The sequence below is a fragment of the Monodelphis domestica genome, chromosome 4 (genome assembly GCF_027887165.1).
Source record: "Monodelphis domestica isolate mMonDom1 chromosome 4, mMonDom1.pri, whole genome shotgun sequence".
NCBI classification, from domain to species: Eukaryota; Metazoa; Chordata; class Mammalia; order Didelphimorphia; family Didelphidae; genus Monodelphis; species Monodelphis domestica.
The window spans coordinates 367,560,645-367,578,045 of NC_077230.1; the positions used below are offsets into that span (position 1 = coordinate 367,560,645).

At 35.8% G+C, this 17,401-nt stretch overlaps 1 protein-coding gene and 1 pseudogene across 4 annotated transcripts in view; both read left to right on the top strand.

Annotated features, from left to right (window-relative positions):
- The window catches only part of RLF (RLF zinc finger), a 109,175-nt gene that overhangs the window by 86,533 nt on the left and 5,241 nt on the right, over positions 1-17,401 (top strand). For 3 of the 4 annotated variants that reach the window (XM_056795218.1, XM_016422520.2, XM_056795219.1), the window contains one exon: positions 14,670-14,811. In XM_056795218.1, the coding sequence (XP_056651196.1) occupies positions 14,670-14,811 (142 nt within the window). Of the gene's footprint in view, positions 1-14,669; positions 14,812-15,917; positions 16,138-17,401 lie in introns of those variants that run through there. The other variant, XM_007492849.3, reaches the window with a different exon arrangement.
- Positions 8,409-14,209, top strand: LOC130458868 (TAR DNA-binding protein 43-like; annotated as a pseudogene).

Below are 17,401 nucleotides of genomic sequence, written 5' to 3' on the forward strand. Positions count from 1 at the left end.
ATCAGATTGGAGGTCCCCAAATGCTAGGTTGTTTGTCCTTTATTAATCCCTTAAATGAAGTCCTGAGATGATACTCAGTTATATGATGGAATCACTAATTAAATTCCTGGACATTGTGGAAAAGAGAAAAAGCAACTGTGTTTAGGGTGTTCTTTCATAGTTATACATGTTCATTAGGCATTCATAGTATTAGGGATATTATAAAAGAAAGGCATCTGAACTAATACAGAATTGATCCAGTTTTCCTTTGTATATTACCCCAACTAACCATATTTTTAATTAATAATTTTATTGCCCAATTTCTACAAAGGTACACCTTGGTTGTAAGTGAAGATATTTTCCTCCTTACCTTCCCTCCCCCCCCCCCCCCAAAAAAAAAAAAAGAAGAAGAAAGCTTGTTTCACCTATCCAAGGCTTATAGTCTGATTGAAGATATAAAACATGTAAGAGGTGAGTCATTACTTGTTTCCTTGGCCAAAGGAGACCTTTAGTATGATGATGACACTTAATTGTAACTGGGTCAGTGAATTATATTTGAATTGGATAAGTTGAGAGGCCAGGACCATTCTGGCCAGGAAAAAAGCCTATTCAATCAGTAAGGATTTATTACTCTCTTAATACCTGCCAGGCATTGCTCTAAATGCTAGAGATACAAAGAATGGTCAAAACCACAGCCTGCTGTCAAAAGAGCTCACATTCTAATGGGGGAGATAACCTGTAAATAATTAGGTGATGGTAAGACATAAACAGAATAGGTAAGGATAAATGAAGAGGGGAAAGCACTGGGTTGGGGGAAGGGTGCTTAACTGTCTTGGAGAAGGTGGACTTTGGGAGTTGAATTTCAAAGGAACCTAATGAAACCAAAAGACAGAGGTGTGAGGATACTCAAGATTCCAGGTATAGAGATCAGTTTTCCAAAAGCATTGGAAACAGGAGATAGGATGTTGTGTTTGAAGAACTGGAAGTAAGCCAATGTAGCTATGCTTGACGTATTTTAAAAAGGAGTAAGGTCTAAGAAAACACATTAAGAATGAAAATCAAGAGATAAGTTTAAAGGACTGGAGGAATAGCTACATGGCTCAGTTGATAGCGAGACAAGCCTGGACATGGGAAGTCCTGGGTTTAAACCTGCCCTCAGACATACTCAGGAAAAACTGTGTGACCCTGGGCAAGTCATTTAACTCCATTGCCTAGTCCATAATGCTCTTCTTCCTTGGAACTGATATTAATATTGATTCTAAGATGTAAGGTGTAAAGGTTGTTTGTTTTAAGGTCGTTGGAGTAGTATAGGTGAGAGGTAAGTAGGGTCTAAACTAGTGTTTATGGCAGCATGATTGAAGAGAACTATATAAATGTCGTGTTGTATATGTCACATATCACACAGGATTTGACATTGAAATGAAGTGGAAGAATTGAAGATGAAACTTACTAAGGAGCCACATGACTAGGTTGGATTGATGGTGCCTTTAGTGGTAATAATAAGGTTGTTTGTAGGAGAGGGCAGGTTTGGGGTTTTGTTGTTTACTTGGAGGCGAGTTCTCATTTGGATATATATTGAGTTCGAGTTGCCAATAGGAAATCTAATTCCAGATGTCCAAGAGGTAGTTTGAGATGGGTGACTATAACTCAGGAGAACCACTAGGACTGAGTAGACATTTCTGGGAATCATCAGACATTCAAACTGAATTCATGGAAATTAATGAGATCACTGACTTAAGTAAAAAAAAAAAAACCAAACAAACCCTCAAGCCTAAAGGGGACTTCTGTCCCACCATTAGTGAAATTCACCGTTAGTGAAATTGACATGGATGAAAAAGCAGCCAAGAAGACTTGGGAAGGAGCAGTTGAACTGGCAGAAGACCCAGGAAAGATTGTCACTAAAATCTAGATCGATGAATCCCTTAATAAGTGCTTGCCATGGGCTAGGCAAGAGTGAGAGAGAGAGGCAGGAGGTGATCAACAATGTCAAGTGCAGAGATAAGGATAAAGACTGAGAAAAGGCCAGTAAGTTTGACAAGAGATCCATTGGTAATGTCTGTAACACCATTGATTGATTCCTGCAAGGATGCCTCTATAACGAGAATTAATTCTCTTCCTAGAATAGTAAGGAATTAGCATTAATTTCCCTAAGTTGCTTTTTTGAATAATTCTAATGGAAGCAAGGAAGCTTTTAGTCACTAAATGTTTTATTCTCTTTTTTCGTGCCCTGAAAGAGGAATAGAGATTTTCAAACAATACCAATTTTAGTGAATTTAATAGCAACCTAACCTAGGAAATAGTTTTCATGATTTGAAAAAACCCTTATATAGTATTTTTTTTAGCTTTCAGACAAAGACAAGGTGGGAGGAGCCCCAAATAAGACATATGAAGGACTATTCATACAACAGAGACTGAATGCCAAATCTGTGTGAAATAAGGTTTTAAGATTACATTACATCTAGAAATCTAGATACTCAGTTTTTCCTATGAAACATTGAATTTCTTTCCATGTGAAAATATCAGCAAGTACTTGTTCTCCTGAGCTCCAGTTCAGGTCATGTTCGTTTATTGAAGAGAGGGTTGGAATTTATATATATATAGTTACAATTACAAATGCATTCATATTGTTAGATATGAAAGATATAACTAGAAAGCATTAACAGTTTTGTTTTTTCCTCACCAGTTCCTCTAGGTACTTTTTTCTCTTCTCCCCTGACTCCAAGTAGTTACCTTGAGGTATTTGATTACAATCCACATAAGCAATCCAGACCCAGTACTCTGTGATCACTTTTTGTTTGAAACTCAAAATGGAATTTCTCAGCTAAACTTTATGGTTGTGTTACTCATTAGTAATTGGCAAAATCACTCTCAAAAGATTTGAAGATATAAAGGGGAGGGATGTGTAGATAGGTTTAAGAAACAATTTGAAAAGAGATATATCTAAAATATTTTGAGCACTAGCTCCCAGTTGCCCTGCCAAATGGCAATAGTAGAGTGTTTCTACTTGATCCAGTAGTTTCTGTTTTAGGATTTGGGGGCCAGCTAGCTGATTTATCTAAGGTCATTCTAAAAACCATGATTGACTCTCTACCACATAGTTCCAAGGGATGAATTCTTTCAAATCATCTTCACTTGTTCAGTGTTCAGAGCCATTCTCTTGGGGAAAGTCCTTTTTGAGCCTTCTTTTGAAGATGTGTCATTTATTCTCTATGGTCATGAACCATTAAATCAGGCAATAGATATATAAATTTGCCTGTTCATAAATACCTTGAGGTAAGGGAAAACTTAAAAGAGATTTATTATGGTGAGTAGAATCGCACAGTTTTTCTTATGTACTTATTTTCAGCTGTAGCCATAGCCATGTTAGAAACTGGAATAGAAGCTTTATAACCTTTGAAAGTGTCCTTAGCTCTGCCCCTATGATATGAAATTCTGGATGCATGTGATAGCCTCCTAGACACCATGTGGTATTCTATAGCCTAATATTCTACATTAGCTTTTCCTATGATTTATTTTCTGTCTAATAGCAATCTATCTAAAGTTCTTGAATGATTAAATACCTCCCAAGTTTTCTGTCCCATTGAGAATAAGATTTCTCTTCCTTTTTAAAGGACGTTTTGTAATTAGCATTGTGCCCGGCACTTTAAAGCATTTGATAAATATCTAGTCTACCAAGAAACACCATATAACATATACTGTGGATAGATATACAAAAAGTGAAACAATCCCTAAACTCAAGAAACCGATATTCTAAAACTGTAATGTCCTTTGTCAGACTGTATCCATTATACTTCCACTGGACCTTCCTTTATAAAGGGGCATGTATTTATTAGGCACATAGAATTAAAATATATATAAATTACCGGAGGAAAGTTTTGTCTTGAACACAATCATGCAAGTTGTTCAGAAACGGGAATTGTTACCATCAGCCATTGTATGCGAGAAGTTAAATTTAATGGCTTATAATAATAAAAGTAAAATTAAAAATAGTTGAACATAGTCTTATTTTTTTCTTAACCTTTACCTTCTGTCTTAGAATCAATAATTGTGTATTGGTTCCAAGGCAAAAGAGTGATAAGGTCTAGGCATAAAGTGACTTGCCCAGAGTCACATCTAGAAAGAACTGGTGTCATATTTGAACTCAGGACTTTCTTTATCTCAGTTTAGCTCTCAATCTACTGAGCCAATCCACTGATCTTTTTAACACCAGTATTATTCTGATAGTGCCCACAACAAGGTGCATACAACTATGAATTATGAAATAACAGTTTTAGCTGTCATATTTGGAGTAACCCAAAGGACTGTGAAATCTCTGTGTAGATTGTAGCACATTATCATTGATGGCTTGAATATATAAGTAGGTAAAAGATTTATCCAGGAAAAGACTAACCACAGGGGCAAATTGGCTAATCATGTAGCAAGAGCAAGAGATAACTAATGGACCGCCCAAATGGTACAGTCAAAAGTACAAAATATTAAAAGTCCTTGAGGAGGGATGGATCCTTTTTAAAGGATTTATAAGATGACATGGACATGAACAACATGGTCGAAAGACAAATGGAATGGGAAGGTTTGGATTAATTTCATCCTGTGCTATTGTATGGTTAAAATATTTCAGATCCATTGAAGCATTTAAATAACTTATAGTCTGACAGAGAAGGCATGTATTTGAAAAGGAAATAAGCAAACCCAAACCTTAGCAAAGAAAGGAAATGTATATACAGATTGATAATAGAGACACAAGTAGAGGCCTCAACTTGCAAGGAAAATATATTCTCCCTAGAAAATGGACAGTATGATGCTAATACCATTCCAGGGTTTCCTTGGACTGTTCTTTAAAAATACACTGAAAATATTGGAGAGTATGCCAAGGATCCTTGAGAAGAATCCACTTCCCAATTCAGAAAGTAAACACTCTTTGTCATTCATTCCTCTATTTTGAAGTCAGCTTTAAGAGAGAAAGCTAGTGCCTTCCAAGCCCTTACCTGAGCCAAACACATCATCTTCTATACTAATATTTTATATACTCCTATTTGCAATCTGCATAGATTTTCTTTCCCATGACAGCAATGAGCAAACTGTTCACATCTGTTTCTGCTTAATAATCTATCCTTGTAAACATTTCCACATCTCTATTAGTTTTAAAACCTATTTATTCACAATTCCCTTGCACTTGGTTGCTTCATAAATTTCAGACCTCCTAGCTTAGTTTACTTTCCTACATTTAACAGCAGCAAATAATCATATTCTAGGCTTCATAATGTTGAATAGGAAAAAGGACATCTGTGGTGTGTGCTAGAATATGGCATAATAATATTTTCATCCTTGGAATAGAATTTTTATATATACAATCATTAACATTTTGGTTTCTCTATAAAATGAGGGGGTTTGATTTTTAGCCTCACTTCCTATGGTAAAATTCTAAGATCCTAGAAAACATCTAAGCTGAAATATTTTCTGCCCAGAGATGTGGATATCCAGGAAGATGTGGTTGTTAGGTCATAGCAGTATTTGTACTGAATAGATGGGTCTTTTCCCATTGTTTCTGTTGAAAAATGAACCTTTGGGATATAACTTGACCACAGGTTTGAAACTAACTCTAAATTGGGAGTTGATTTTGGTTTTGACAAATTTCTAGGAGATTTGAGTAGTAGTTGTGACTCAGTTTTCAGTCATGTCTGACTCTTCATGATACCATTTTGCAATTTCCTGGCAAAGGTACTGGAGTAGTTTGCTGTTTTCTCCTCCAGCTCATTTTATGAATGAAAAAAAAATGGCGGCAAATAGGGTTAAATGCCTTGTTCAGGGTCACACAGCTAATAAGTGTCTGAGATTGGATTTGAACTCTGGTCTTTCTGATTCCAGGTCTAATACTCTATCCACTGCCTTTAGTGCCATCTGGGTGCCCTTAGAAATGAATAGACAGCAAGTTGTATGCGAGACCTCTTTCTGGGTTCCACTTGACTAAAAAGCTCAATCTGAGTCAGTGATGTGACAGACAATGTAATCTTAGATTATATTAGCAAAAGTCTAGATAGATCCTTAAGGCAATAAAAAGCAACATTCCTACCTGACCCATATGCCTCTTCTTTTACATCTATACCTCTTTTAGAATTAGCAATGGCATCCTTTGTGAAAATGTGAAAAGAAAATAGGTGTTCTCTTCCTAGAAGATTTAATTAAGCATACCACATTAGCATACACAATTCCACTGTGGTTGTTGATTCCTAATAAATAGCTTTTGACTTTAATATATGCTTTTAGAGTAAAACATATATGAGAAGCAATGCGGTAAAGTAGAATAAGCATTGAACTTAGAGGCAGGAACACTTGGTTCTAACACCTAGAAAATAGTCCCAGACAAGTCAGAGATTCTTAATTTCTGGAGTAGATGTTAGTCTGTGTCCATACTCCATCCCCACTCTCCAAAAGATGCACCATAGCCTTAAAAGTTGCTTCTCTGACAAGAGTTTTCAGTGCATCTCTTAAGACCAAGATTTAATCACAAAGTTAACTCTAGTTGATGATCCCCTAAATAATAACATAAAGTGACATCTAGACATATGTTTGCCAAAGCTGTTCTCTATGTTTAAAGAGGATGTCCTGTGCCATCATTGAAATCTGTGATAAAGAGAAACTGAGACAAAAGAGTTCCAAGCGCATTCCATTTATTAGCAAGGCTAGCAATTGCTAGTAAGTGGAGTCCAAGGCTCCTCATTTACCAAAGACCCTTTAGATAGTTTGCAGAATTTTCTTATAGTCAACAAAGAGGAATTGGAGCAAATAACAAAATCTTGAGTATCTTAGGTGTTAATTGATTCTTGGTTATTTAGCACAGACACGTCTTGAACAAGGATAAAATTAGTGAAATTATGGTTAGAAACAGGGAACTTATTCTTAAGAATGGAGAAATGGAAAATTGTACAATCTCTGAGTACGTTCCTTTATACATTATAAAAGCGTATTCTAAAATATTTTGCCATTTCCTTCTCCAGCTCATTTTATAGTTGAAAAAAGTAAAGCAAACAGAATTAATTGATTTATCCAGGATCACATAGCTAACAAGTGTCTGAGGCCAAATTTGTACTCAGGTCTCCCTTGCCCCATATATGGCTCTTAATCCACTAGGCCAAATAGCTATTATCTCTTCAAGAACTACTAAAGTTCTAAGAAAGAAAAGACCTGTCTTCAACACCCCACCCCCCACCCCCCCCCCCCACCCCCCCAGTGTCTGCTAACCAGCATTGTAAATTACTTACTTGTTTACCCAAATATTTCTAGTAGCCTGAATTTTGTCTTAACATGAAGTGTCCAGGAGTTGGAGATAAAGTTGGCAGCTAAGTGGCACAATTGATAGAACTAAGCCTGGAGTCAGGAAAACCTCAATTCAAATCTCACCTCAGGACACTTACTAATGACTAAGCAAGTCATTTAACCTCTGTTTACTTTAATCCACTACAGAAGGAAACAACAAACTGCTTTAATATCTTTGTCAAGAAAACCCCACAGACAATAATGTCCATGGGTTACAAAAAGTCATACATGACTGCTATGCAGTGGCAAATACTTTGGCTCATGAAGACTTCCTTCCAGTGGAATAGGCAGATGGGAACAATTTGTTCCCATGGTCATAAATGCAGGACAAGTAGGCACCATGGAGCTCTCTTAGAACTTCATCAGACATCAAAGACACTAAGGCTATCCAGTGCATTCCAGTGCAACTCACTTAAATCTAATGCATGGCACAAGTCAGGACCTGATGATGTCATTGATCCTCTTCAAAAAGGAAGAATGAACAACCAAAGCTTATTGATAATAGGATATTAGCAACATCACTATCGGAGTTTAGAATCATGTGGAAAGGTTTTGATTTTCCATGAGTCTAAATGAGGAACTCATGTAGAAATGGGAAGCTTTGACTCACACCAAAAAAAAGGAGAAGTCTTAAGAAACAAAGGACTTCTTAATGGATTGGGGAGGTTAAACTCTTAAATTAGCAGACCTCAGCTAAAAATCAAGTTTGGTTAAACATAAATAACAATTTGCATTTCTCATGTGTACTGCTACTCAGAAGAGATCAATCTACCCAGATTATGATGGGCAGTTTGATAGATATCCAATTGAATTAGTTCATGAGTACTTACATCTTTGTTGACTACCGGTAAATAATGATCTATATTTGGAATTAAATAAGATTGACATAGATTGGATTTTCGAGTGTTTGGTGATTTCAGTGTTTCTAGTTGTTGTTTGCCATAAAAGCTCCTACCTTCTTCCCCCTCCTCCCCCCTTTAACACTCATATTCTTCATGTGATAATACCTGCCTACAAATCATGATGTGTGCAGTAGAATCCCAACTATCCTTTTTATAAAATTTATTCATGTTATAAAATATTAAAAAAGAAGATGAGCCAGGAATGTATCAAGGATGAGTAATAACAGATTACCCAGATGTTTCGCTGGTATTCCCAGTGCATTAGAAGAACTAGAGGACAGAATCTGTGGATGGATCCACAATGCAGGATTTGTAGGTTGGCACAAGCAACAGTTGTGCATTGTGTAAAGACATGGATGAGTTGAGGTCTTTTTCAATGGTGACAGTGATTATGTCAGTTAAGATCATTGATCTTATATTTTAAAACTGAAATATAACATTACAGTGCTCAGAACAAGATGAAGATCATCTTGCTATCCCCTACCTTAATGTAAGGTTATCTGATATTAATTTTTGCATTTTAGGAGAAACTTTTAAAATTGCTTTGGGTCCCTAGGGTGTCAACTAAGACAATAGTTAAGACTCCAACCCATGCCATATACAGATTGCCTCATGAAGCTTAGGATATTTAGCTTGGAGAAGAGACTACTTGGATTTGGGAGTTGGGGGAAGAGAAAGAGAACATCATTGCTATCTTCATATATTGGAAGGTCTGTCATCTAGAAAAGAAATGTATCTTTTACTTAATCCCAGAGAATGGGCAAAAAATAGAGAGAGACAAATTTCAGTTAAATATAAAAAAATATAAATATAAAAAAAGTTCCTGAGAGAAACTTCTCTGAAAACTAGATGAACTGCTTTCTGAGTTTCCACCACTTAAGGTTATTCATTATAATAGCTGGGTGATCACTTTGCTTGTAGAATACATGGTGCTTAGCCATCTTTTTAAGGCTCTTGAATGAGGACATTTCCAGGTATAGAGCACTATACTCACTTTCTGGAGCAGTAAAGAGCGTCTCCTCCATTTAACAAATTGCCATTGGCCGAGTGACTAAGAATGCCTCTTGAGTAAGTTGTATCTGCAAGCCTGGAGCCTATCTTTTGTCCCACTTTCCACTCATTTCTTTCCCCATCCCTCATCCCAGTCTATATTTTTCTTTCTGTCCCTACATGACTTTATAAAAAAATCCCCTCACAACTCATAACAGACCCTCATTCATTATTTTTCTTTTATTATTTCATTTGACTCTGCTTCATTATTAGCTCTATTTCTCTTTTACATAAGCAGGTTAGTAATTTTCACAACAAATCATCCTAGAAAACGACTAGAACTTAAATATAGAAGGAATAGAGATGTCCTTGGTTTCTACAAGACTGCCTGTAAACAGTCTTATGTGCTACTTGGTCTGGTATTTTTAGTCATCATTTTAATCCTGGGTAATACCTGTCTAACTTTTATAATATGCATACTGACTCTTAGCTCAGTACCCTACATAACTTGTTAGGATTTAATATTGATTGTGATTTCATCCATTTGAGAAAGAGAATTGGACTAGATGAATTTAAAGGCTATCTATAGCGTTTCTGATTCTGGGATTCTCTTGCTCCTGAATAGTAGTAGGTCCTATACGTTCAGCTAACACCTTCTTTACAATTTTTGCGTAGATGTGCAGTGTATAATCTTTGGAAACAGGAACTCTGCCTTACATTTCTGTAGTCCCAGAGGTTGACATAATACTTGACACAGAGTAAATATTTTATAAATGCTTTTTAATTCTATACAAGCCCAATTTTGTCAGGCAGTGGCAATGTCAGGGCTAACCTATGTTCTATTCACTTGTTTGTTTGGGGTCTTGTGGCATCTCCACAGGATCAGTAAGTAAAGATGTCTGAAATACATTCAGGTAACCAAAGATGAGAATGATAAGTCCACTGAGATTCCATCAGAAGATGATGGTACAATGTTGCTGTCTACAGTTACTGCCTAGTTTCTCAGGACATGTGGATTCTACTACCAGAATCTAATGTCTCAGTGTGCACATGATTTATGATTCATAGGAGCATTTATGCATAGGATATGCTTCATTATCCTGTTGCTGGCTGGGGAGATCTACCATATGTTGTCAAATATCCAAAAGATAACAAAAAGTTAGTGGATGAAACACATCCTTCATTAGTAGTCAAAGTGAAAGGAGCTGTGCAGAAGACCTGATTTAATAGTTTTAAATCTTCCCTGAATTTTTGGAGATGTCCTTTTACTGTAGATCAAGGAAAGATATTAAAACTGGTCATTCAAAAGAATTTGGTTTTGTCCATTTCACTGAGTATGAAATACAGGTAAAAATGATATCACAGCATCACTTGATTGATGAACAGTGACATGGCTGAAAACTTCCTAATTCCAAGCAAAGTTCAGATGAGCCTTTGAAAAAACAAAGTGTTGCTCACTATTCAGAGAATGTGACTACTGATCAATTGCAGCAGTTTATTTTTTGTTTTTTGACATGGAGAAATCATAGGTGTTTTCAATCCTAAACCATTCAGAGTTTTCCCCTTTGTTATATTAGCAGATGAGCAGATTGCTCAGTCTCTTTATGGAGAAGACTTGATTATTAAATAAATCAGCTAGCTTGTATCCAATACAGAATTTAAGCATAGTTGGTAGTTAGAATGAATAAGCAGTTTTCAGTTGAAGAAATTAAAGCTATCAATAATATGAAAAAATGTTCTAAATCCCTCTTGATTAGAGAAATGCAAATTAAAACAACTCTGAGGTACCACCTTACACCTATAAGATTGGCCAATATGACAGTAAAGGAAAATAATAAATGTTGGAGGGTAAGTGGCAAAATTCAGACATTAATGCATTGCTGGTGGAGGGCAATTTGTAACATTGCCCAAAGGGCTATACAAAATTACTTATAGCTGTCCTTTTTGTGGTGGCAAGGAATTGGAAACTAGAGGGATATCTTTCAATTGGGGGATGACTGAAAAAAACTGTGGTATATTGATGGTGATAGAATATTATTGTGCTATAATATAAACAAGATGATTTTTTTTCCTTTTTTAAAAATTAATTTAGAATGTTTTTCCATGGTTACGTGATTCATGTTCTTTCCCTCCCCAGCTCTTATCCCCCTCCCAGAGCCAACAAGAAATTCCACTGGGTTTTACATGTATCATTGTTCAAAACCTATTTTCCTATTATTATTTTCAATAGAGTGATCATTTAAAGTCAAAATCTCCAGTCATATCCCCATCGAACGATGTGATCAATCATATATTTTTCTTCTATGTTTCTATTCCCATAGTTCTTTCTCTGGGTGTGGATAACATTTTTCTCACAAGTCCCTCAAAATTGTCCTGGATCATTGCATTGCTGCTAGTAGAGAAGTCCATTATGTTGTATTGTGCCACAGTGTATCAGCTTCTGTGTACAATGTTCTAACAGGATGATTTCAGAAAGAGCTGGAAAGGCTTCTTTCTACAAGAACTGATACTGAGTGAAATAAGCAGAACTAGAGATCATTACACAATAACTGAAATATTGTGGTATGATCAAATATGATAGACTTTGCTATCAGCAATATAATGATTCAGGATAATTCGGGGTGGAGGGTGCTTATGAAAAAAATGCTATCTACCTACAGAGAAAGAACTGTTCAAGAAGGAATGCAGATGAAAATTTGGGTATATCTTTTGGGGGGTTGGTTCCATAAGATTATTCACTTACAAAATTGAATAATATGTAAATATGTTTTGCATGATAATACATGTACAACCCAGATCAAATTGCTTGTCAGCTTCAAAAGGGGGAGGGATGAAGGAAGGGCGACTATGTATCATATGACTTTAGAAAACTTATGTGGAAAATTATTAAATTTTAAAAAAATCTTTTTATATATAGAAGTGGAATGTTTAGTGGTAACAGTAGACGGGTTGGAGCTGGTTTGAGAAAAAACAACCAATGTAGTAACTTGGGTAGAGAGTTAAATTTGAGTTTTCAGCATCAGTTCTCTTTTTTATGGCCTACAGCCTAGACAGTACTGAAAAACAGCTGGGACACAGTAGTTTTGTCAACAAAAAGTTGTCAGGCCCATGAGGCAATAACCAAAGTCGAGGTAACATGCAGAGGTAACTTCAGCTTTTCGTTCTGGAAATAATTTGATTAGTAGGTCTTACTCTTACTCTGGTCCAGCAATGATATTGGTTGATGTTCAGCATTAAATACAGCATTAGGCAGTGAGTTTAATGGAGACTTTGGTTCAAGCATGGATTCCAAATCATCAGATTGTGGCTGTATACAATTTTAGTAGTCTGGTGGGAATTACTTTTTTCCATGGCAAGTATATTATAAAATACACAAGCACTAACATTTTTATAATTTGTTTGGTGTGAAGTATATTCAGCAATATTTTTGAAATTTTTCCTTAGGAAAAAATGAAAGGAATTTTATAAGTTACATTTACGTAAAAGGTTGGAATATCGAATGGTTGAAATTAAACTGCAATTTTCCTGAATGATAAACTAAACATGTTAGAATTGATCATAAGAAAAAGATTTCTCCTGTGATATTTTATCCCTGTACATCTCATCTGGTGAATTTCTTTGTTCAAAACAGAAACCATTAGAACTGTTCTTCATGTTTTAGTTTGGTTTCTATTATAAAGATTTTTCCTTAGAACAATTTTTGATCTAGAGAACATGATGTCATAATGATGGGGTTTTTAGAATTTTTGTTTTATATTATTTTCGAACACTTTCCTTATATACTAAAGTGCAGTATGAAGGTTTAATTTAATCTCTGTAGTTCATCTCATTTCAAATGTCTGGAAGAAGCACTTCATTGCAAGTAGTACTATAAATATTCCTCTGTTGTAGGAATATACTTTTGCCTACATACTTTCTCATTCAAGAATACTTCCTCACTCTGCACACTCTGCATATTTACCAGTGGGTATCTCTTTTTTATCTACTGTTTATTTCATGGAGTCATATCAGTGCTATGAATGCAAGACTGTGGTATGTTACCAGAAGCATGTTTGAACTTCTGAAACCTTTTGTGCAATTAATGGTGGTGCTAAAGCATGAGAAAATAATTTAAGTGAGCAACAAGTGAGAACACATGCAGTAACTTGCTAGTACATTGAACTTTGCAATGTGTAGGTCTCAATCCTGTGACTTTGCAGAAAACAATGATGTTCTAATGTTTCCCACATTCAAAGGACCTTTGCATATATTTGAAGACTTTTATGTGAATTCTCTCTCTAGTTATTTGGCTAATTGAATCGGTTAAGTGAAATAAATTATTTGCATGCTATCTTTGGCCCCTGTTCCATAGGTCAGCCATAACTGCCCTATGCCAACCACTATAAATGCTGTCAATTTTGTGTTCTTATCTGCCAACAATAAGCAATTGTGTTAATGTTACTTGAAGATGGTCTGAACTGTGACTTTGCAATGTTACAAATTCTTAAATAAAACTGATTGAAGGTTAAATAAAAATTCTATTTGGAGCTAGTTACTGAATTTTAGGATATTCATAAGATTAAGGCAACTGTTCTGTAAGGGTATAATATCCACATTTCTTCTGAGCTAATCATGCTAATTATATCTCATGAAGCAGTAGAGTATTTTAGCCCATATTCTTTTTTATTTTTTTATCCATAATCAGTTAACTAAGGGAAGGGACACTTTCCTAGGAGATAGAGCCGTTATTCTAGTCAGAATATTAGTAGACAAATTTAATGGCTAATATTAAAGAATGTGGGAAATGAATAATGGGGGTAGGATGAGGAAAATTGACTGAATATGACATGGCATACAGTCTTGATTTCTTATATCATTTATGTTGCTGAACCAATTAACAAGCATTCATTAATGATCTACCATGTGCCATGTACTATGTTTACAGTAAACAATTTCCCTGTTGTAACTTTTAGAAATTCTTTCCAGTGAGCCAGGAAAGTGAGATCACTTTTATTTAAATAAAGTATGCTTTAAAAAAAAAAAAACAGTGAAAATATCTATCAAAACCAAAAACTGAAGTACTTTTATCTGAGACAGGTCACAGGTCACAGTTGTCTATAAGAACTGTTTCAGCATCTCTTCGGGTACAGTTAATTATTTGTTTTTGATAAGAATTCTAAAGGAAGTTAATCTGCAATATAGTATCTTCTCTTTGGGAAATCTAGTATATTGAAAAAGCAACATAGGCCTAAATGTTAGTTCTTGCTTAGGGAAGTAGAGTTTCCCTCTGATTCAGAATGGAGAAGAAAAACAGAAAAATTAAGAGAATGTTCCTTAGAGAAGCTGATAATGGAGATTTCCCTTCTATGAAGCCTTAGTGGATGTAATGATACAGATTTTCCATTCTATTTGGTCACATTGCTCACAGCCTAATAAAATCAAAACTTCAATTATTTCTCAGTATTTTTAACTGGTTTACCAACTATCTTTTTTGTTTTTTCTTAGGGAGCTGACTCTTTTTTGGAGCAAGTTGCAAAGAAGAATTGATCCTTCTTTAGAGATATTTTTGGAGCGATGTCGACAGTTTGGTGTCATCGCTAAAACACAACAACACCTATTCTGCCTGATTAGAGTCGTACAAGCAGAAGTAAGTAATTTAGGCTGCCCAGGAAAATGTGGTGCCCAAGGTTTAATAAATGCCAGAGAGAGGCATAAAAGCACATATTATGAGACATTGCTGAAGGATAACACCCTTACCAAGGGGATCCCAATATTTGCTTTTTTGAACATCATAGTTTGTATTCAAAAGTCAATTGCCTTAACAGTATGGCTATGACACTTATTATCTCCACTTTATAGTTGAGGGAACTGGGGCTTAAGAGGTTAAATGATTTGTCATCTAGTGTGACTAGCTAGTCCAGCCCTCTCATTTTATAGAAGGGGAAACAGAGACTCTGAGGAGAAAAATGGCTTGCCTAAAGTCTTATCTAATAATGGAGCTAAAACCCTAACCCATGTTTCCAGATGTGTACAGTATGTTTTATGCTATTGTTTAGTACCTCCATTTTTTCTTTTGTATTCTTCTTTTCAATAACTATTCCTGCTTTCATTTGAAAGTATTTTTCTTCCTTCTTTTCTAACAAGGAAAATTATATTAAAAGCTGGAAATTAGTAAAAGGAGATGAAGTCTAATTTAAAGAGATTGTGAGAGAGCATCTTAACCTTTTTACATGAGTTCGAGGCTCCAATCTCAGAAAAATCACATTCCAGGATAATAACTGACATTTAAGTAACCCTTTAGTTTTTCAAAGCCCTTTCCATTTCATTTGACCGAAATAATACCTATGAAAAAAGTTCTTTGACCCTAATAACACCCATGAGGTAAGTTTTACCAGTGAGGAAACTGAGGCTTAAAGAAGTTAAGTGATGCCTAAAGGGGTTCTGAAAGAAATAGCAGCTATGATTATGGAACCTCTTTCTGCAGTAATGGAAGTTGGCCTAAGAATAGTCAAAGAAGATAAAATATGTCAATTAAAAGAGAGGGTGATGATAAGCTTATTTAAAACTCTTTAACTTGGTCAAGGAATGGGTGGGTTTGAGTAAATCACCCTAAAAGGTGTAAGGTGATATAATGGGTATTAAAAACAACCTGTAAGAAGGTTGTGGTCTGTGAATGAAGACATAATTACCTATTCTTGTTCCTGGAACAGAGGTGGAGAATCAGGAAGGTGGTGTAGTATAAGGAACACTGGATTTGGAGTCAGAGGACCTGAGTTTGAATCCTGCCCGACTGCTACTTACTACTACTACTACTACCACTACTACTACTACTACTACTACCTGTGTGACCTTGGGCAAGTCACATAACCTCTCTGGACCTCAGTTTCCTCCTCTGTAAAGTGAGGGGGTTGGACTAGATGACCTCCAGTGTCCCTTCCAGCTGTCTGTGATTCTAAGAAAGATCATCAGATGGGTAATACATCATATAACTTTTTCTATAACACATCTGTGCCAGGTCACTTAGTAGTGCCCAGTTTCCTCCATTGCCCAGTGGGCATAAGCACAGATGTGTGAATTATACAAATGTGCATCCTCCCCTATAGTACTTCAGCATATTCATGTTCTGAATAGTTTGAATAAAAATTAAAAGAGGTTTAAAAACACACACACATCATTGGTTCCTGTACATGACCTTACATTGTCTTGGTATGTGACTTTCCAGCTTTTCTACCTGTTCATGCCGCCCCTGCCTAGGAAATCATGCCTTCCTCTTTACTCTTCCCTCTTTATCTATGCTACATCCTTCTGGGTCCAGTTTGTCTCATTTCTTTGAATCCGAAACCCAACCACTTGAACCTCTTGTTAACCACAGCACTTTATATTTATGTGTGTACCAAGTTATAAGTATGAGGATAGAAAAGTTTTTTACTATTTTATTTCTTCCACAGTCCTTGCTTAGGAAATCTTTGTTGATTGTAGTGATTGTTCTCACTTTTTATATGAGGTCAACTATATTTTATATGCAGTCAAATTTGACTTGAATGTACATCAGTAATGATGCAGGTTAATGATTAGGACCATCTTCCTAATGAGACTGAAGACCTAGAACATCGTCCCAAAGCAAGTTGTATAGTTGTCTTAGGAAATATTTTAAGCATTTCTCTGGGTTTTTTGTATAGTTGTACCTGGAACAAAGAGAGGGGACTGTTTCTGAAAGTGATATAAATTTCTTGAGTTATTACTGGCAAGGAAAGAAAAGTGAAGAGTGCAGAAATCTAATATAATTGAGAATCAAGTGAAATGAAGTTACACTTTGGAAGCCACTAAGTGGTTCAGTGGATTGAGAGCCAGACCTAGAGATGTGTGGTCCTGGGTTCAGATTTGGCTTGACACTTCCTCATTGTGTGACCCTGGGCAAGTTACTTAACTCCCACTGCCTAGTCCTTACTACTCTTCTGCCTTGGAACTAATACATAGTATTAATACTTAGACAGAAGGTAAGGTTTTTAAGTAAATACATTCCAAAAGGAAGAGAAAATTGCATATAACGATTTGGAACTTTTAGGAATCAACAATAATGCAGATTTTTACACAGAGATAATCAACTCTGTTTTTAATCATTTGCTCAGATATACTCCCTGTGGAAGGGCCAGTAATCCAAGGCCAGAGAATGTTACAGGGCTGAAGAGCTGGTGAGGCTGTTTTTATATCATTTTCTTCTCTGTTTCAGGACAAAA